Raw genomic sequence first — 22748 nt, 5'->3', positions numbered from 1 at the left:
AGCCTCACAAAATAGCCTTGTAAACTTGGAACCAAGATTGTAGTATATGGAAGTGAAAATAAGACCAGAGCAATGCTCCACCCTCCCTATAACAAGGCGGACAGTACAGCACACCTCTCCACTCAGGCAACAATCCTTCCACCAAGAACATGAAAACTGCTCCAGGATCCCCCTACCTCCCTCTGGCCGGACTTGTCATTGTCCTCCTGTTACTTCAGTCTCTGTTTTTTGCAGTTACATTTCTTTACTTCCGAAATGAGATTAAACAGGTATGCTGCACCCTCCTCGCCTCCTGGAGCTCTTCAGACTGGAGCTTTCCCAACAGCTGGGAGTAACAACCCATCTATAGTAGCATATATATATATATATATATATATATATATATATATATATATATATACGGGGTCAGTATTTTCCTCAGGGAGAGGACACCACTTCTGGTGTAAAAACGGAGATTTAGTTACACCATATAGCACTCCGCGGGCTCCTGTGGTGAGCTAGTTTGCATATATATATATATATATACTCTATGCAATATATATATATATATATATATATATATATATATATACTCTATGCAATATATATATACACACTCTATGCAATATATATATATATACTCTATGCAATATATATACACACTCTATGCAATATATATATATATATATATATATATATACTCTATGCAATCATTATATACTCTATGCAATCATTATATACTCTATGCAATATATAATATATACTCTATGCAATACATATATACTCTATGCAATATATAATATATACTCTATGCAATACATATATACTCTATGCAATATATAATATATACTCTATGCAATACATATATACTCTATGCAATATATAATATATACTCTATGCAATACATATATACTCTATGCAATATATAATATATACTCTATGCAATCATTATATACTCTATGCAATATAGAATATATACTCTATGCAATACATATATACTCTATGCAATATATAATATATACTCTATGCAATACATATATACTCTATGCAATACATATATACTCTATGCAATATATAATATATACTCTATGCAATACATATATACTCTATGCAATATATAATATATACTCTATGCAATACATATATACTCTATGCAATATATAATATATACTCTATGCCAGTGGTCTTCAACCTGCGGACCTCCAGATGTTGCAAAACTACAACTCCCAGCATGCCCGGACAGCCGTTGGCTGTCCGGGCATGCTGGGAGTTGTAGTTTTGCAACATCTGGAGGTCCGCAGGTTGAAGACCACTGCTGTATGCAATATATTAATATACACTCTATGCATATATGTTTTATTCTCCTGTCTACTCTCATCTTCATCTATAATCTATCAGAAATAAATCACATTCTCTTACATGTTGTTTCTGACTTCTGTTTCTTTGTTCCTCTAGTTTAGTTGCTTTCTATCTATTATGTGTGCAGGATATACTGTACTGGCTTCATCTCAGGGCTAATGCTCTGCAGCTGCAGAATATGCCACAGTTAATAATTCTGGCTTATGTCCAGAAATCCCAAGGTTTTCCAGTATTTGTATCTGGAAATGATCCCAGTGCACAGTATTAGTCTTGCAGAACATGTTACTATCTCTACTTGTGTTGTGAGCATTCACTTGTCATGGAACTCTACAGGACTGTGTTACTGTTTCATTTCAACTGACAAACTCAGCTCAGCTACATCTGTAACTTATCTACAGGGTGAAATGCAATGTTATGAGTCTCACTTGTGGGTGTTGTAGGGTTTGCATGAAAATCACAGTGGGTAGCCACATCTCTTAAGAATTGACACTAGGTTCTGACCCCATAACTAAGCAGTAAATAAGTTGTGATTATTTTCTGTTTGTCGTGCAGTCCCTGTTATGGACCTTAGTTGCGCTGTTGGACTGTGTTCACACACACACATCCATGATGTAGCAGAGTTGAATGTACACAGCTTGTTGTTAGAGGCTACAGTAGGAATGGAGGTGTGTGTGTAAACAGTTGTGTAACTGTGTAAATTGCAAACTTATATAACTTTTAGAGCTAGGCTGTGAGAGCACAACATAATAAAGGTAGAGTTTCTCTTTAATGGTCTATTCACACGTACAGTATTCTGCGCAGATTTGATGCGCAGGATTTTCTGCTGCAGATTTCAATGTAAACAGAATGAGTGAACACAGCTTCAAATCCTTAGCATCAAATCTGCGCAGAATACTGTACGTGGGAATAGACCCTAAGGGTCATCACTTCAATATACCTGGAATTCACAAAATTTATATATATATATATATATATATATATATATATATATATATATATATAGTAGTCACTATGGAAACTCCAGCACAGGACTGCTCAGGTGTGGTGCAGTGTAACCCCCAGTGTGCCACACTGGACCCACATAAATCTTCCTCCACAAGGAAACAGCACCCAACACAAGGTCCAGGTAAAGTGCAAGCTACAGGGTCTTTATTGCATCAAGATGCAATAGAGACCCTGGAGCTTGCACTTTACCTGGACCTTGTGTTGGGTGCTGTTTCCTTGTGGAGGAAGATATATATATAAAAAACTGGACATTTTTACGGGTTTACCATTTGGAATGGGATGAGGATTATATTGCCCACTGATATAGGATTCAAAGGTTGAGGGTATGTAAATGTATGTATGTATATGCATCATAAACATAAAGGCAACTATATGACAGGAGCACTATAATGATCAGAGACAGTGATGTTGAGATATATATATATATATATATATATATATATATATATATATATATATATTTATTAGGTGCAGGGCTGGATTGCAGGAAGGGCAAAAGGGGCAAATTCCCTTTAGGCCTGGACACACTCCTCAAGATGAACACAGCAGGCTAATATCTAATCTCTCTTGTTTTCCCTGTTATCAGGACATATGTATAGCACTATTACTTAGGCAGCCTATGGTGGTATTATTTGGGCACTGTATTGCATAACTACTATAACACAATAAACCTCTTTTTCTTTCTGTCAGCTTAGAATTGCCCCTATTGTGGACTGAACTTTTATAATACCCTTCATATAAAAACAGATACATTGTATTTTTGTTTTCTAACTCTCCATATAAATGTTATCTTTTATGAAGGTTATATGGTACAAAGCTGTCAAAACAACTGAAACATGATAATAAAAAGTATACAAGGCAATGTTTTTGGACGCTGGTTGTGTTGACAAGCAGTTAACCAGATAAGCCGGGTCAACTGCATTACCTTGACCATAGTTCACACAGGGAGTATAAACTGATAGCATAAGAGTAATAAACTACTAGTAATGCATTTCTGTAGACGCTGGCATACAGACAGAAAATAATAGTTCTGAGAATTGCACCACTTGCCTCCAAAATAATATTTACCTCTCTGGGGCAGATTTATTTAATATGTTTTACCAGCTTTACAGATGGTATTTATATAAATGTGTCAGAGAAAGATATATGAAAGTCTCCATAATGTTTCTACGGGCTATCTGCAGCAGATTTTAGAAAACAGAAACCACCACAGACCCTATTGACTTCCACAACTGAGAATTTCCCGCGTACAGCCATCAATAAAGCCCGCCCCTTTCAAACTCACAGCAGGAAATCCGCTGCGAGTTTGAAAGGAAATATGCTCGTGTAAACAAGACCTTGGACTATGCAAACTAAGACTAGTCCGTAAACAATGCAAACTAAGACTAGACTATGCAAACTAAGACTAGACAGTCTAAGGCCATGTTCACACAGTGTATTTTGTAAACAAAGTTGTACAATTTGCTGCTGGTTATTTCACCATTTCACAACCTTTTTTTTTTTTTTTTTTCACTTTTATGTTTTGTTATTCCAGACGTTATTTCTAACTAACCCTTGCAAAAAAAGGAACATGCTTGTTATTTTAATTTTTTTTCCATAGGCTTTTATACGACGCATTATATTTCATTTTTTATTAAAATTATTTCAAATATTTAGTTAAAAAAATCTGGCCAGTTTTTCACTGTGTAAACATAGCCTTAGAATGTGCATCTTTAGGGCAGGGTCCCACGTAACGTAAACACTACGTATTTGTCGCACGTGCATTTTTCATGCATGTTTGTTTTTCAGTGCTTGCAAAGTTTATTATCTGAGTATTATGTGACTAATGATAGTCAATATAGTCCTCATTCGAAACCGAAACAATCTCCTTTTTTGTTTTTCTCCAAGCGCCGCTCCTAACCTTGGGAGTGTCTGGATTTCATCCTGTTTAATTTTTAATTTTTTTTTTCAAACAAGGAAACAGCCCAGTCCAACAATGAAAGATGTGAAATGACTCTTAGCTTGAGGATATCCATAAAAGCAAGATTTACAAGTGAGATTCCCTATAAACTTTTATGGAATATACAATGTGGTCTGGACTACATATGACTCACTATTACTGAAGAAATGTTATTTTACAGTGTCCGAAATAAAGACACAAAGTTGCAAACAATTTTCTCTCCATAGAGTCTCGGTGCACTCTCATTGCAATGCAACAATTTCAGTGTATAACGCTAGACTAAGGCAACAGTTACGTGTAAAAGATTTGTTGTGGTTTTTGTTTACATGGATTCTACAGTGCAAAGCTAAAACAAAGTACAATAAATCCAAGTGTATTAATAAATAAATAAATAAATAAATCAGCATTTTATGCCATACTGTGCCGTGTCACAGGAATCCTGGACAAGATGATTTTGCAGTGTATAGTCACCACACCTGCTATATTTGGGCATCCTTTAAGTGAGCCTCCAGCTTTGAAGCTTTTATTATTGCAACAGAAAATTGTATATATAGCAAAAATACAAAAAAATGCCCTGCCCTGGCCTAGAGGAACTGGTGTGCCGTTTCTGTCATCGTGTCTTATTGTGCCGATGGGCCTTTGTGGCAGGCAGTACAATGGACATTGTTGACTAGAATATTTGCAGATGCTCATTTTACTATCCAAAGACAAAGAGGTGGTAGTCAACATCCTACCATAACATGTAGGGTTAATAACACTACTAATTACTGCACCTCAAAAAGTGCTGCAAAATTCACTGTAAATAGATTATTTGTTGCAGTCCTGGTCTTTAAATGCAGCTTGCAGCATGTACAACTTATTTATCACAGTGTTTTACATATATACAGTTTTCATGTGCAATTTTCCAAGCTGGGAAGAACTCTTAAGAGGTCACAAATAGAGATGAGCGAACTTACAGTAAATTTGATTAGTCACAAACTTCTCGGCTCGGCAGTTGATGGCTTATCCTGCATAAATTAGTTCAGCTTTCAGGTGCTCCCGTGGGCTGGAAAAGGTGGATACAGTCCTAGGAGACTCTTTCCTAGGAATGTATCCACCTTTTCCAGCCCACCGGAGCACCTGAAAGCTGGACTAATTTATGCAGGATAAGGTATCAACTGCCGAGCCGAGAAGTTCGTGATGAATCGAATTTACTGTAAGTTCGCTCATCTCTAGTCACAAAGTAAACCAATATTCAAAATAACGTGAATTGCTGAGCTTATCATATGTCAGATCTTACGTGATACCTGTACAGGGCACGTTGCCAGAGAGCAGGACTTGATCTTCCTTATTACGGCCCAACCCCCCCCCCCCCCCTTTCCCGCTCATAGAGGAGAGTAATGATAGGAGGATCCCTTTAAGATTTCCATATGCTCCAGCAGGGTATAATACCAGCGTTCATGAAAAACATTGGGAACATCGGGCATTCACAAGCCTTTTTAATATAATTTTTCTGTATTACAACTGAACCATAGTTCAGATTTGGATAGTTAAGATGATGTCAATAGATTATTGATTGTAAAAGCTATAAAATTAGATTATAAAAGCCATCTATATTATGCCCAACCTAGAACATTTTCTTGTCTGATAAACCAGGAAGTAAACCTTGTATGAATGTTGTCAAACAGCCTCACTCAGTTACTGTCCATCTACCGTACAGGGAGGTTGGCCAAAGTAAATGCAAACTACTTGATCAAACTACCTTTAAGGAGTCTGGGAATTCCTAGCCAGGAAAAGGCCTTGCTTTAAAAGGTGTTACTGTTTGCTATTTTTATCTTAAAAGTACACGAAAACAACATAAAAAAAACTCGAAGAGATGACTAGTAGGAAATAACACATACCTTGAATAGCGATCAAAACCTTTAGCGCTACATCTATCACAGCAGGAAACTGAATTTCGGGTTGGTTTCCAGTAAAAAGGTTATCTAGTATTGACTAAGTTTTCATAATTACTACAGAATTTGCTTCATCTGAAGGTGCACAGTTTGGAGACCACTGGTCTAGACCCCTTTTTTCCAGGCACCCCATAACAGCCTAATAGTCTATGGTAGAAAGGGCCTTGCTTTATCTTACAAAATCAGCATTAACTACATGTAGCAGTACTGTCAACAAACGAATGTCCAGCGCAGATAAAGTACAGATGAGCTGACAACATATATATCTATAATATATCATTCTGGAGTGATATGTAGCAGTAGTAAGATTTCAGGATGACAGTCCTCATGTTAGGACAGAACATATCAGGTATATTGGAATTTGCCAAAAAAAAAAATTCTACAAACTAGGGGAAATTTGAAGAAGGCTACTTTTTACCCACATTGGCATTGCCAGTCTATAGGTTTGGGATTATAGTGTAGAGATCTTCATAGGTAAAAATGTGCAGCCCAAATTCCAGTATACAGTGACATTTGGGGGCATTTATCATTGTGTTTTGAGTGGGTTTTTTTAGCGTTGATTTGTCCCTTATTTAGGCGCAGCGATGCGCCTCAGGCAATTTTTTGCGCCTTTTCGATTTACACCTTTTTTTTCTTTTAAAAGAACGTACAGGCCAGATGTTAAGGGTTAGTCTTGTGCAGTGGTAATGAATTTATCAACTGCGACTGTCGTAAAAAAGTCGCAAAACAAACCATTAAGGCGCAATTCTACACCAGCCCAGGCCTAGCATAATTTTTTGTGTATGTGAAGAGAGAAATTCTGAAAATGTGTATCCTCCACAAAATTTTTCAAATGCTCTGTGACCATTTAATAAATTTGGCGGAGTCATGCAAAAAAATACACAAGAAAAAAGAACTAAAAAAATTTACTAAATCTCACTCATTTTAGTAAATACCCCCCATTAATCTAAGCATTAGGAGAGAATTCTGTGCTATTTCCAGGGTATACAAGCAAGTGCATAGATTACAGTGTATAAGGTTCAACAGCATGGATCAATTCTAGTTACATGGAATGGTGTACACAAAATGCACACAAGTTATCAATACTTGGTAAAAAGGGTTAGGTCTTTTCTTATCTAGCATAGATATACCTCCTGGAATCGACAAGTCCGCAGATGTTGAGATGCAGATGTTAAAGAAATGTGTGGGTATTCCTAAGAGAATTATTTTTTCATATTTCTGAATAATTGTCTAGAATTGAAGTTTTCTTTTATGATTCATTCTTGGCTATGATTAAAATTAATTCTTAGGGTTCGGAAAGAAATTAGGTCAGGGTGTGACAGTGTGTGCTCATACAAAGCTACATGTCTTTGTAAGAAAGTAGGAAATGGAAAGCAGGAGAAGTCAGTAGTACAGTGCTACCCTAATATAAAGTAGGAGGAGAATTCAGTAGTACAGTGCTGCAGTAATAGAAAGTAGGAGGAGAATTCAGTAGTACAGTGCTACCCTAATAGAAAGTAGGAGGAGAATTCAGTAGTACAGTGCTACACTAATAGAAAGTAGGAGGAGAAGTCAGTAGTACAGTGCTACACTAATAGAAAGTAGGAGGAGAAGTCAGTAGTACAGTGCTACCCTAATATAAAGTAGGAGGAGAGTTCAGTAGTACAGTTCTACCCTAATAGAAAGTAGGAGGAGAATTCAGTAGTACAGTGCTACACTAATAGAAAGTAGGAGGAGAAGTCAGTAGTACAGTGCTACATTAATAGAGTAGCAGGAGAAGTCAGTAGTACAGTGCTACACTAATAGAAAGTAGGAGGAGAATTCAGTAGTACATTGCTACACTAATAGAAAGTAGGAGGAGAATTAAGTAGTACAGTGCTGCAGTAATAGAAAGTAGGAGGAGAAGTCAGTAGTACAGTGCTGCAGTAATAGAAAGTAGCAGGAGAAGTCAGTAGTACAGTGCTGCAGTAATAGAAAGTAGCAGGAGAAGTCAGTAGTACAGTGCTACACTAATAGAAAGTAGGAGGAGAATTCAGTAGAACAGTGCTACCCTAATATAAAGTAGGAGGAGAATTCAGTAGTACAGTGCTGCACTAATAGAAAGTAGGAGGAGAAGTCAGTAGTACAGTGCTGCAGTAATAGAAAGTAGGAGGAGAAGTCAGTAGTACAGTGCTGCAGTAATAGAAAGTAGCAGGAGAAGTCAGTAGTACAGTGCTGCAGTAATAGAAAGTAGCAGGAGAAGTCAGTAGTACAGTGCTGCAGTAATAGAAAGTAGGAGGAGAATTCAGTAGTACAGTGTTACACTAATAGAAAGTAGGAGGAGAAGTCAGTAGTACAGTGCTGCAGTAATAGAAAGTAGGAGAATTCAGTAGCACAGTGCTGCAGTAATAGAAGGTAGGAGGAGAAGTCAGTAGTACAGTGCTGCAGTAATAGAAGGTAGGAGGAGAAGTCAGTAGTACAGTGCTGCAGTAATAGAAACTAAGAGAAGTCAGTAGTACAGTGCTGCAGTAATAGAAAGTAGGAGGAGAATTCAGTAGTACAGTGCTGCAGTAATAGAAACTAAGAGGAGAAGTCAGTAGTACAGTAATAGAAAGTAGGAGGAGAAGTCAGTAGTACAGTGCTGCAGTAATAGAAAGTAGGAGGAGAAGTCAGTAGTACAGTGCTGCAGTAATAGAAAGTAGGAGGAGAAGTCAGTAGTACAGTGCTGCAGTAATAGAAAGTAGGAGGAGAAGTCAGTAGCACAGTGCTGCAGTAATAGAAAGTAGGAGGAGAAGTCAGTAGTACAGTGCTGCAGTAATAGAAAGTAGGAGGAGAAGTCAGTAGTACAGTGCTGCAGTAATAGAAAGTAGGAGGAGAAGTCAGTAGCACAGTGCTGCAGTAATAGAAAGTAGGAGGAGAAGTCAGTAGCACAGTGCTGCAGTAATAGAAAGTAGGAGGAGAAGTCAGTAGTACAGTGCTACACTTATAGAAAGTAGGAGAAGTCATTAGTACAGTGCTACAGAATTCCATTGAAATCAATGGGACTCTGCTGAAACGGAAATTCCATATAGAATTTTTCCAGCAGATTCCTAACAGAATCTAAAGACAGGCAAGGAGTTGGGCATAAGTACATTGTAAAGGTGTGGTGATCTAAAGTAAGAAATATATACAGATCCTATTATATAATTATTATTCTTATTATTACTACTGGTGTCAATATTTATAGATGATTATAGACCTATTCTGCTGTACTGTTTTACATCAGTCTCCAGTACTAAGACATATAGTTTTCTCTTGCTGTGTTAGTCACAAACATCTAGTGCTGGATTATTCTTGTTGGAAACTAGTTTTTCTATCACACATTGAATTGCCTAGAAAACCCCCCTGTGAGTTCCATGATAAGTTCATCCAGATGTTTCCCTAGTTTCATTTTATGTCCAACCCAAAGAAATGACTCAGAAAAGTAACAATAAAGAGACTATAGGCATTATTCTGAATGCTGATGTCCGCTGTGCAGACTGAGGACATACAGTGTGTGCTATTGTATGTTACCAGCAGATTGGAGCGAATCTCCAGAGAGATTCGGCATTTAATTTGGCAAATCTGACTGTCAGATGCATTTCGGACTTGTATCCCATTTCAGATTTGGGAGTGCCCCAAATGCCCTGCGATTGCCCACACACAACGTGTACCAGAGCAGGGCCTCCTTTTAAAGGCAGGGGTCACTGCTCATATACAGTTCACTGAGCATCTGGATCGCTGCTTGGCGCAGTGAATGTAGTTAATGGAAGCTACATTCATATACAGCATCACCACTTAACTCTACGCTGCTCAGGAGCTCATGTACAGGAACAAAGGTAAAACACGTGAAATAAATCACAGAAAGTTTGTATTCTAAAGAATCAGATTTTTTTGTGAAATTCACTAAATTAGGAAATCTGGAAAAGGACATCTGCTGCCTGCTCCTTCTCCTTCCAGATCAGTGGCGCTACAAAGATTTACCGTATTTTTCGCCCTATAGGACGCACCGGCATATAAGAAGCACCCAATTTTAAAGGTGCAAAATCTAGAAAAAAAAGATTCTGAACCCAACAGTGATCTTCAACCTGCGGACCTCCAGATGTTGCAAAACTACAACTCCCAGCATGCCCGGACAGCCGTTGGCTGTCCAGGCATGCTTGGAGTTGTAGTTTTGCAACATCTGGAGGTCCGCAGGTTGAAGACCACTGGTATAGGATGTAATACTCGCGTGTCCCGCCGCTCCGGACCCGTCACCGCTCGTCACAGCTGCCCTGGATGTCGCCTTCTATCGCTGTCGCCGCGTCCCCGGGGTGTCCCCGATGCTCCGGACGTCTTCTTCCCCGGGATCCACGCTCTCCGTCGGCGTCATCACGTCGCTACGCACGCCGCTCCTATTGGATGACGGGACGGCGTGCGCGACGACGTGATGACGACGAAGGAGAGCGCCAGCCATGCAGGGGATCCCGGCACGGAGCAGACACAGAGGAGGCAGGTAAGGTCCCTCCCGGTGTCCTATAAGCTGTTCGGGATGCTGCGATTTCACCGCGTCGGTCCCGAACAGCCTGACTGAGCAGCCGGGTTAGTGTCACTTTCGCTTCAGACGCGGCGGTCAGCTTTGATCGCCGCATCTGAAGGGTTAATCCAGGGCATCACCGCGATAAGTCCCGGCCGTTGATGGCCGCAGGGACCGCCGCGATAGGTGTATATTCGCCGTATAAGACGCACCAACTTCCCCCCCCCCCCCCCCCCCCCAGTTTTGGGAAAGAAAAAGTGCGTCTTATATGGCAAAAAATACGGTAGCTTTGCTCTTTAGGGGAAAGCAGAGGCTCTTGGGTAGTAGGTGATTGTATGTCCGGGCTGTTGGTAATATATATACGGGCTACTAAAAGAGAAGAATGTATGGAGAATAATGGTGTCTTCAGATGGAGAGGGAGTTTTTGTTTTATCACTTTAAGAACTGTATTTTGTTTTCTGATGTATTCTATGTTACATTGGAAGTTTTATACATTCAGAGAAATTTACATTTTTAATACAATTTTTTTCCCCAGATGAATGAGAACTACATAAAAAACAATATTGCCTGTCTGGTAGGAGATGACCTGAGTTATGTCTTTCAACCAGCAAATATCAATAATGTCGATGACCAGAATGAACCATGTAGAGAAGTGAGGAAACAAGTCCAACGTGTTATCAGAATGGTAAATTATGCAGAGATTATTCTGTATTTGCTTTACTAGAGTTTAAAGGGGTACTCCAGGGGAAAACTTTTTCTTCAAATCAACTGGTGCCAGAAAGTTAAACAGATTTGTAAATGACTTCTATTAAGTTTAAATATTTACCCTTCCTGTACTTTTTAGCAGCTGTATGCTACAGAGGAAATTCTTTTCTTTTTGAATTTCTTTTTTGTCTTGTCCTCAGTGCTCTCTGCTGACACTATGCTATGTTTGCTATGGGGATTTTCTCCTGCTCTGGACAGTTCCTGATACGGGCCTCAGGTGTCAGCAGAGAGCACTGTGGACAAGACAAAAAAGAAATTCGAAAAGAAAAGAATTTCCTCTGTAGCATACAGCTGCTAAAAAATACTGGAAGGGTAAACATTTTCAAATAGAAGTGATTTACAAATCTGTTTAACTTTCTGGCACCAGTTAACTTAAAAAAAAAAGAAATGTTTTCCACCGGAGTAACCTTTAGGCTGTAGTACACATCACTGTGTTTTTTTTTTTTTTTTTTCTGTTTAAGATGGAATATTTATAATTTCCTGCATTTTTTTCTTCTAGATTTTGGAGGAAAAGTATGGACTTGAAATAACCTCATTGATTAAAGGTATCATTTCCATCATGTAAAAAAAAAAATTACTTTAACCCAATACTGGAGCGTGATCAATACACTCATATATGAAAGGATGAGACCTCTAACTACCAGTAGATGAGTGCATTATATTACTATCCTAGTATTACACATATTGTCAGCTGGAGGAGCTTTGTAGACAACCCATTAGAGATGCCAGATCACTGTGCCGCATAGGTTAAATATTAAATAGTGTTGACCAGAAGTGCTCAGTGTTGAACACAGTGGTTTACAGACATGGTTAGAAATCTGATCTTATACTGATCACCAGCAAGGAGCAGCCTCCAATCGCATAGATGTCAGATGTCTTCCCTTTATGGCCCCTTTGTTGTCTCAGACAGCATATTAGTCATTTAGAAGCAGGGAGACAAGAATTAGTCATTGCAGACTTTAACATTACCACCAAAAGAACACAATTGATTATGGCACTAACACGATACAACGTGCTTAAAGGAGTACTCCAGCGCAAAATAACTTATCCCCTATCCAAAGTTATAGTGAAGTTTCGTCCCCAGCAGAAAGCCACGGCAGACACTTCCCCTCCATGTATCTCTAAGGGGTACATGGAGGGGGCGTGTCGGTACGGGGCTGCGGCAATATACAGGAAAGGGAGCGTTCCGTCCCCGCATGACGCGGCGGCCGACACGCCCCCTCCATGTACCCCATAGAGATACATGGAGGGGGAGTGTCTGGAGGCTTACATATAGATGGAGTCCAGAATGACCAATCTCTAAAGGAAAAATGTGGGGGATCAGGAAGGAGGAGGGGGGGGGGGGAAGGACCTAGGTAAGCGTTGGCCTATGGATCTGAGGTCACTGTCTGCTGTCCCTTATCTCTTGGTCCCTGATTCTACCCCTATGCCTAGGCGGAGTAGTATTAAAGGGGTTACCCAGGAAAAACTTTTTTTTTTATATATATCAACTGGCTCCAGGAAGTTAAACAGATTTGTAAATTCACATTCACATATATTTCACAATTTATTCACAAGGGAGGCATCAAATTGGGCAACTTATCCCATACTCTGCCTAGTTTAACTGCAATTCACTTGTCTTTTAGAAGAGTGATTTAAAGGAGCATTACAGTTGTAGCAAATACAGGTTATTCATTATATAATGAAAGATTCTCTTTAAGAGATTAATATGGATTAACCTAAGCAAACATGAAACTAATAGAAGAGGTCTGTTACTGAGTGACTCGGCAAGCAGTGAAGGTTTCTTGGACTTTGATTCTGTGATTTTGGAAAAGTTTAACATTAAAGGGATTATCCAGGAAAAAACTTTTATATATATATATATATATAATCAACTGGCTTCAGAAAGATAAACAGATTTGTAAATTACATCTATAAAAAAAATCTTAATCCTTTCAGTACTTATGAGCTTCTGACGTTGAGTTGTTCTTTTCTGTCTAAGTGCTCTCTGATGACACCTGTCTCGGGCACCGCCCAGTTTAGAAGAAAATCCCCATAGCAAACCTCTTCTAAACTGGGTGGTTTCCGAGACACGTGTCATCAGAGAGCACTTAGACAGAAAATAACAACTCAACTTCAGAAGCTCATAAATACTGAAAGGATTAAGATTTTTTAATAGAAGTCATTTACAAATCAGTTTGTCTTTCTGAAGCACACACATATATATATATAAAAAGTTTTTTTTCTGGATAATCCCTTTAATGTTAAACTTTTCCGAGATCACAGAACCAAAGTCCAAGAAACCTTCACTGCTTGCCGAGTCACTCAGTAACAGACCTCTTCTATTAGTTTCATGTTTGCTTAGGTTAATCCATATTAATCTCTTAAAGAGAATCTTTCATTATATAATGAATAACCTGTATTTGCTACAACTGTAATGCTCCTTTAAATCACTCTTCTAAAAGACAAGTGAATTGCAGTTAAACTAGGCAGAGCATGGGATAAGTTGCCCAATTTGATGCCTCCCTTGTGAATTAATAGTGAAATATATGTGAACCACTGCTGTGCGTGACTCACCTTGACACCATGCTTAAACATGTACCAAACTGCATGATGCATTGCCAGCTTTTTCTGTCTTATCTCTGCCAAATATATGAAAAATAATTAAATATTCTGTCTGACCTATATGCAGGCAGCTGGACTGTTTCCCCATGTCTGCTAGTGGCAATGAAAAAGCTTTAGACTTTGTTCCGCAGGTAGATAAACCACTGCCAGAGGTTCTTGGCCTCGGCTTATTGCCTTCTCACTATTGATATAGACAAGTTCATTCAGCCATTCACAGCATACATTCCTATGAGGAGTAAGGGAAGATAGTTAAAGGGGTACCCTGCTCCTAGACATCAGGGCCACGCCCCCTCAATGCAAGTCTATGGGAAGGGGCATGATGGCCGTCACGCCCCCTCCCATAGGCTTGCATTGAGGGGGCATGGCCGTGACGTCATGAGCCTCCACCCCACATCGCCAGTCATCCGGCATGGAGGGGCAAGCTGTGCATAACTAGCTTGCCCCCTGACTGGTGAGCAGTTAAGGGGTTAAGAAATATACAGGCAAGGTTTTTAGCCCCCTCCCCCGTCTGTAAAAACTTGTTGGTAACTATAGTGGTATGTCCCATGGGTGGGGGGGAAGGAGTGCACCAATCAGGGGTTTAATAGTTTCCCGGGCTTTCAGGGGCCCTCCCCTGGGTATTTATAGCTGTGGTGCCTCCCTTCCCCCCTCAATCTGCCCAGGACCCGGAGTTTTGCCCTCCCTCCCTCCCTTTTTGTATCTCTGTTTATTGTAAGTCACAGCTTGGCGGTAAGAAGACGGTGAAAGCGGGGTCAACCCGGGGTAGATCTCCACACAGGACAGTGTGGCAGCACCTCTCGGGTTGGCAAGAAGCCAATCGGTGTCTTTGTTACAGTTAAATTGTTATTTATATAAGTAATATTATAAATAAAACTGTGGCCGATCCCCACCCATAAAAAGTTGAATTGTTGTTGTGTCAGTTATTATTTAATTAATTATTGTAATAAGGGGGAGGGGTAGTTATAGCCTGCTAGGAGCTAATTGGGTCTCAACAGTCTCAGATGTCTGGGGTGCTGCAGCAGAGATCACGGGGGTCGCCAACGGTGGGACCCCGTGATCAGACATCTTATCCCCTATCCTTTGAAGAGGGGACAAGATGCCTATGGGCGAAGTACCCCTTTAAGTGTTCTGCCAACATCCACAGCTATCTTCAGTACATGGTCAGTGTCACCTTCTTCACATTTCATCACAATTGTCGAGTCATTAATGACACATTACTAAGACCTAGCACCACCTGTTGCACCAGAAGTAGATTACAGTTTGCATGTATAATATGTATTGTACATAACTTTTTATAGCTATATATCATTATCTAAATGCATTCTTTTGTTAATGCAGATAAAGTTTCGGAAGTTCTCCCAGTCTCTGTTGCTGAGAAACAAGTCTACACTGGCCCAATGATTGCAGCCCATGTCACGGGACATAGCAAGAAAGACACAACTATCATAAAAAGTATGATACAAGACATTTATAACTCTTTATAAGACATTATCAATAGCATAAAAATGATTGTAGTTTTTGGATGTGAGTGGGTTGGAGCTGAAAAGCAGACCTGTCAGCAAGTTTTTAGGGTATAAAGTAAGGGTATGGCTGTTTAGAGCCATTGACCCTAAATCCATACAAACCTCTCGATAGTTAAGTGACTTCCTTCAGTGATGAGATATTATAGTTAAAAAATATGAGCAATTTAGGATGTGGAGCCCACTGGGCTTCCCCACAGCAGCTACATTACAGGGATTACAGTAAAGCCTAGTGGTTGCCAATCTGCAGTTGCAAGCAAGTTTAAGGGCCCCAGTATCAATGAAATCTCATCAGATGTGTACTGCACAAAGATGTGCTTCCTGGCTACTATTCTACTAAGTGCTCTTCCTTCCCTTGCGGCAAGCTTTGACTTTCAACCACAGTTACTTCTGTCTGCAGATGCACCAGAGGTTACACCATTTGCACTACTCGGAAATTGTGCAATACAGCGGACTCTTCTGTTTTCTTGCCCGACAACCAAACAGGCTGGAAATGGCTGGGTGGCCATATTATGGATTTGTAGGCAAACCCCTGTAGAGTTAGGTTGCGCCAACAAGATAATAAACATGTAATTGATTATTTTATGCTCAGTGCAATAAATATATTGCATTCTAAGGGTAGATTTTTGAAGTGCTCAAATTTCTTCAACTAGATGTCACCTTCAATCGAGGTTTGGTCTGCTGGCACCCACCTCCTGCTCTTAAAGCCTATCTGTCAGATCCCACAAAAAAAAATAATGTTACTCAGTACCTAATCCTGAGAATGTACATATTTATGCCTCTATCGCCTATATTTATTATAAAAATCCCTTTTTTCATTAGCTCATTGTTAGAAATCCTCTTAGGGGAAGGGGGCGTGTCCCTCCCTTGTGGTGGGGGGAGGTGATTGGTGTGTCTGCTCATGCAGCCTTGTCCATGAGTCATCTCTTGTCCATGACTCAAAGACAAGCCTGATGCTGCTGCAGAACTGGTTAGTGTCTCACTAGGTATGGGGACCCCTAATGGTGGGATTTTCAGAAGCTATTTTCTTTATTAAATATAAAAAAAAAAATCCAGGTTTCAGCCCCTTCCTGGAAGGAGATCAGGGAGGTGATAAACAAAGCGATGGGTTCTCCTGTGTTGCTGACAACGGTCCCCCCCCCCCCCCCCCTCAGATTTCCCTAGGCCTCTCAAATCCAACTTGCTCTCTTAACAACAAATCCTTAGTGGTGCATTTACGTGCGACCGCAAAGGCCCTGATTCCACTCCTACGCTACAGGAATGGATGTATAAGGTTTCACAAATGTGTCGGATGGAGGAACTCTCCAGCTGGAGTTACCATTCACATGCCATTTTTCTTCAGATATGGCAGCCATGGAGAGCGTTCATTGATGCACAATAAACTGAGCTGTAGAACCCTTTTGCTTTATTCTTGCCCTGCAACATGCATATTGCTAACTTGTACTCCCTCCCACCAGCCGTTATACAAGAAATCTGACCTTTCCCATTTTTTTTAATTTTTTTATTAATTGACGGCGTCTATTTAAGAGTGCTGAAATGACATATGCTGGATTTAATTTGTGCCGGCAATAAGGGGGATTGTCATTTTACAGGCAACTCCTTTTACTATGGGATCTGCTGGAGTAAACTCCATGTAACACCAAGACCCTTGACAAAGAGCTGAATTTTCCAAAATTGCTGAAAAAATATGCAGTTCACTTACTTATCAAAGTGCAATGTAAAAATCTCCTACCTGTAATAATGCAACATTTTCCTTACATTTCTGCATCAATGTGTTTACAGGTATATGACTGTTACTAACACATATGTCCCTTTTTCCTTTAACAGTTTTATCAAATGAGCAATACCATGGGCATAAAATTACTGAATGGTCTAATAATACCCTGTCAGATATGAACAGCATCAAAGTGCAGAATGGAGAACTGGTCATTGCAAAAAGTGGCTTTTATTATATCTATGCACAGACATATTTCCGTAACCAGGATCCTGAAGGGAAAGTAAAACAACTAGTGCAACACATTTATAAAAGGACAAGCTACCGAGTACCCATAGCACTAATGAAAAATGTAAAGACGACTTGTTGGGCACAAAGTACAGAATATGAACTTTATTCCATTTATCAAGGTGGGGTGTTCAAGCTAAATGAAAATGATCGGATATTTGTCACTGTGAGTCATAAAAATATGCTTGATATGGAAGAGAAAGCTACTTTTTTTGGTGCGTTCCTAGTATTCTGAACACAAATAAGTGTAAATGCACAAACAGAGACAGTTAAAGTATAAAAACTGATGGGGGGGAATTTATCGGTAGCGCAGATTTTTGCCTAACATGAAACCTGCTACACAAGTGTGTGGTTTTCTCAGTTACTGCACAAAATGTATTATGCTGCGCTCGTCACTTTATAAATTCATGCAAATGACTGGAAGAATGGAAAGATCACATACATTCCTGCTCCAGACAGTGACACAAATATATTTGTGCAAACATTTTTACAAATACAGCACACCAATTGGTGTATCTGCCTACCACGCCCCCTGGAAGCGCACAACAAGAAAAACGATAAAGCCAGCATGGATAATATGAAAATTACGCAAAATTAGATGATAATTTAAGGGGCAAGCCAATACAAAAATAAAAACACAATGTGTAAGCAATTTTGCAGGTGCATGAGAGTTGATAAATTCCCCCGATGTTTTTGACTTTAAGAAGCCGCTGAAGCAAACCTTTACCATGCATATCAGACTTGGGGTCCCATGCCAACTCTAATGTGTTGGGGACTTGGTTTCCCAGCCTCATATCAGTGCCTTAAAGGAGTACTCCAGTGGAAAACTTTTTTTTTTATCACCTGGTGACAGAAAATTAAACAGATTTCTAAATTACTTCTGTTAAAAAATATATTTGTCCTTCCAGTACTTATTAGCAGCTGTATGCTACAGAGGAAATTCTTTTCTTTTTGAATTTCTTTTTTGTCTTGTCCACAGTGCTCTCTGCTGACACCTGATGCCCGTATCAGGAAATGTCCAGAGCAGGATAAAAAAAGATTTTAAAAAATCCCCACAGCTGCTAATAAGTACCGGAAGGATTAAGATTTTTAAATAGAAGTAATTTACAAATCTGTTACACTTACTGGCACCAGTTCATTAAAAAAAAAAGTTTTCCACCGGAGTACCCCTTTAAAGGAACAACAATAAATCTAGCAATTAATGTTTAAGGTAAACAGGAGATAAACTTGCTCACATTGTTTGTTAGTCTGCAGGATATTCTGCAATGTTCCTAACACACTTGTCTTGTAGACATCTTGCAGAGAACACAAGTGTAAATGGCCTCCTGATCTCATTCATTTTTGGCTGTTAGGCACCTGAGGGGGCGGAGCTTAGCATTCCTGGTCTCCTACTGCAGGCAGGGCAGAGAAGGGAGGATCCTGCTCCAGTCAGTTGTCTTAAAGGGAATGTGTCATCTATTTTTTTTTTCATACTGACCAGAGGCAGATATTCAAACATGTTCTAATTTTCCTAATCTGTTTCTATTTTATGGTTGCACTTTTTTTTAAATTATTATTATTATTTTTGTACAATATTATGAGGCTGCCATCTTGCCTGAATTGTTTTTAACAGCATTTAGTGATATGCTTTACAGCAGGACCTGAGGACAATAGACAGGGCCTTTCTCATTCAAATTATTTGTGACCTTTTGTAGAGGTCATTCTACAGGGGAAGATGATGAAAGGCGTTACTGTCACATGATCTGCACAGAACAGGAAGAATCAGCTTAGTATGAGACCTAGTGGCCAGAATGGAAACTACATGATTTTAGGACTATTATAAAATATATATGGAAAAATTGAAAATTTGAGGAAATATCACCAAAAATTGGAAAAAATATAATTAACATGAAAACCTGATTTAAGCAATAGGTCATTTTCTTATGACACATTCCCTTTTAAAGCCAGAGGCAAAATTGTGAGAAGGAGGCAGGGAGAAATGGCTTATCTCCTGGGATTCACAGAAAAGCTAAAAGGAGGACTTTTGGGGCATTCCTACAGTTCTTTTTATGTTGCTGTATTTTCTAGGTCTAGTCTTTTAATATTCTTAGGAACTGAACCAAGTAACAAATCACTGTTCACAATATTATATACTTTGCATACTACCTATACTTGCTCCATTCTTCTTGAAGCCCATTACTTGGTAACTTAATGTCATGGAATGAATCCAAAACATTTTGGCTCCACTGATATTAATATATTTCCAAGTAAGCAACACTATGTGTGGACAGCTCCCTCCCTTGTGTTTCCAGCACCAGCGCACAGGCTAGCCGGCAGCGTCCCCAGACTGGATCAACGATATAACAAAGGAATGTCCAGCGCCAAGTGCGGTAAAATGACAGGTATTTTATTGTAGGATCAGCAGATACAAACTTGCATCAGGCAGGAGCCGACGCGTTTCGGACCGTTACAGGTCCTTAGCCACGGCATAACACACAGGATAAAATCTAAACTTTAAATACTTTCTTAGGGACATCACATGTATCATGACATCACACTTAATAAAGACATGTGAAAAATATGGAAATGGAACAATGGATGTGAATGTATACATGAATTCAGGCAGAAAAAAACTAAAAATGTATGCAATTATATAACAGCCCTACACAAAGTAATAAACAATAGAAAAGTGATTCAAAAAAATCGCTTTTTCTTCCCCTTTTTTTCCTCTTCCTTCCCTCCTTTGTTATTACAAGAGGTAATAAGCAGGATACATTTAGATGGGCATGTCAATAAGTCAATATTAGGTAATGTCTCAAGTTCATTCCATTTGGCTCTCTTGTGTTTAACACAAAAATCCAATAGGATTCTCTATTGAATAACTTACGTTTCATGTCACCCCCTCTAACACTGTTTCGGACCCGTTCTATTGTATTAACGCACAATGTGGATACATCCTCATTATGTTGATCCCGAAAATGTCGGGACAAGGCTGTTCCATTTCCATGTTTTCCACATGTCTTTATTAAGTGTGATGTCATTATACATGTGATGTTCCTAAGAAAGTATTTAAAGTTTGGATTTTATCCTGTGTGTTATGCCATGATTAAGGACTGTAACGGTCCAAAACGCGTCGGCTCCTGCCTGATGCAAGTTTGTATCCACTGATCCTACAATAAAATACCTGACGTTTTACCGCACTTGGCACTGGACATTCCTTTGTTATATTGTTATATTTCCAGGTATTCTGTCTTAACATTGTAGCATCTAAGAAACAGCAGACTTATAAAATGTAGCCAATGTGTCAGTATTACTTATCAGCAAGAACAACTTGAAATATTTGTGACAAGAAGACAACCACCAAGGTTTCAGGTCATAAGGGGCAGAAAAGGTTATAGAGCTGATCCTGGGAACTGAATGTTTTAGACACAGGATAGGGGATAAGTGTCTGATCGCAGGAGGGGCCGACTACTGAGACCCCCTGCGTTCTCCTGTACGGGCCCCAGCTACTTATGCATCCTTGGTGTGCTACAGCACCCACCTTCCTAGATGGACACAAGTGATAACCTGCTCAGCCAATCACCATGCGCAGCAATGATTGGCTAAGTGGGCTTTCAGCTGCGTCTATCCAAGAACGTGGGAACCGTGGACCCGTACAGAAGATAGGGCATAAGTTGCTAGGGCATAGGTGTATAAAACTTTGTTTCCTGGACGACCTTTAATAACCATGCAGCATGCTTTGTCTGTCCAGTATTGTTCATGTCATGTCATGTTTGGGCCATTCATCACAGGATGAATAGCACTGTATGTCATTAAACAAAAAGCCTCTGATTTTAGGGCTTCTTTTTTGTTTTTTCAGACAACCACCTTTATAGACTGTGTAGTACCTGATGAAATAAACATCTGACCACATGAGAACTTAAAGGGGTACTCCGCTGCTCAGCATTTGGAACAAACTGTTCCAAATGCTGAAGCCTGCGCCGGGAGTTTGTGACGTCATAGCCCAGCCCCTTCATGACTTTACGCCCCGCCCTCTCAATGCAAGTCTATGGGAGGGGGCGTGACGGTCCCTCCCATAGACTTGCATTGAGTGGACAGGGCGTGACGCCATGAGGGGCGGGGCTATGACGTCATGAGCTCCCGGCTCCAGCTTTTGGAACAGTTTGTTCCAAACGCTGAGCAGGGGAGTACCCCTTTAAGTCATTGAGATGCCAGTAAAAGTTGAGCCTGATATATGGATTTTCCTCTATTCGAAAGCCCCAGAATAAAGCCGTATTCTGGCTCCATACATCTTTTTTTTTTATTGTTGAATTTAAACAGAATAGAAAATGTAGCATGTTCAATTGGATGCCATCTTACAGAGCCATTTCTTCTAATGGAGAAGATCTTCATGGCAAGGTGCCATTACTGTGGCATTATACACATAGGTTGGAGCCTTAACGGCTTTGTGTGCCTTTGTCTTGGCTTCCTTGACATAAATTGATTCCGTTTATGGAGCTTAAAGGATTGTTCCACGATAAAAATAAATGACAGCCTGCTATGGTTACTAAATAACATAATACGTAATATTCACCTGTCCTTATCTCTCTGAGCCAAGCATCACCACTCCGGTGTGCTCTGCTGCCTGTTTACTCCCCCTGAAGATGCCCCCCCCCCCCTGATGATGCTGTCTCTCTGCTCTACCAGTGATGAAATGTTATTGTTATTTTAAACCCTAGCAGGCTTTTTTTTTATTTATATCAGGAAACCCCTTTAACTAGATCCTACATTAAAACATTTCTATAGAAATCCCAGTAAATAGCTTATATTAAGCAAAAGCATGTAAATACGCTGTATGATTGTAGATAATGTATAATCATGTACAGTTTTCTAAGATTCACAACTTTGTATGTAACAAAAAGAAATCCTTTTTTTTTTTTACAATATATTATCAATATAGACTTCAAAATCCACCTGTGTTTATATGTCATATAAAAATCCGCCATTGATAGGCCTACCAATATGGGGGAAAACCACTAAATGAAAATCAATATAAATAGTAGTCACATTAAGAAGTATATTTTGTAGCCAAGGACTAACTAACTATCTTATACCCATGAGGGACAGTTTAATTATGACTAATGAACTGGGGCTGTAATATCAAAAGTCTTAATCATTTTAAATGTATATC

At 39.5% G+C, this 22748-nt stretch overlaps 1 protein-coding gene and 1 long non-coding RNA gene across 5 annotated transcripts in view; one reads left to right on the top strand and one right to left on the bottom strand.

Annotated features, from left to right (window-relative positions):
* LOC130361769 (uncharacterized) overlaps positions 1-2155 on the bottom strand; it is a 93410-nt gene extending 91255 nt beyond the window's left edge. For all 4 annotated transcript variants that reach the window (XR_008891146.1, XR_008891145.1, XR_008891148.1 and 1 more), the window contains exon 1: positions 1399-2155. This is a non-coding gene — a long non-coding RNA (uncharacterized LOC130361769). The remainder of the gene's footprint in view (positions 1-1398) is intronic.
* Positions 107-20015, top strand: TNFSF10 (TNF superfamily member 10). The gene is made up of 5 exons (XM_056565206.1): positions 107-269; positions 11244-11393; positions 11973-12018; positions 15416-15529; positions 17425-20015. The coding sequence occupies exons 1-5, from the start codon at positions 150-152 to the stop codon at positions 17832-17834; spliced, it is 840 nt and encodes a 279-aa protein (XP_056421181.1). The 5' UTR covers positions 107-149; the 3' UTR covers positions 17835-20015.
* Positions 20016-22748: the final 2733 nt, after the last annotated feature.

This window comes from Hyla sarda, chromosome 3 (assembly GCF_029499605.1).
Source record: "Hyla sarda isolate aHylSar1 chromosome 3, aHylSar1.hap1, whole genome shotgun sequence".
Taxonomy (NCBI): Eukaryota; Metazoa; Chordata; class Amphibia; order Anura; family Hylidae; genus Hyla; species Hyla sarda.
The sequence above is the reverse complement of the archived record's forward strand: the minus strand, read 5'-3'. Positions and strand labels throughout refer to the sequence as shown.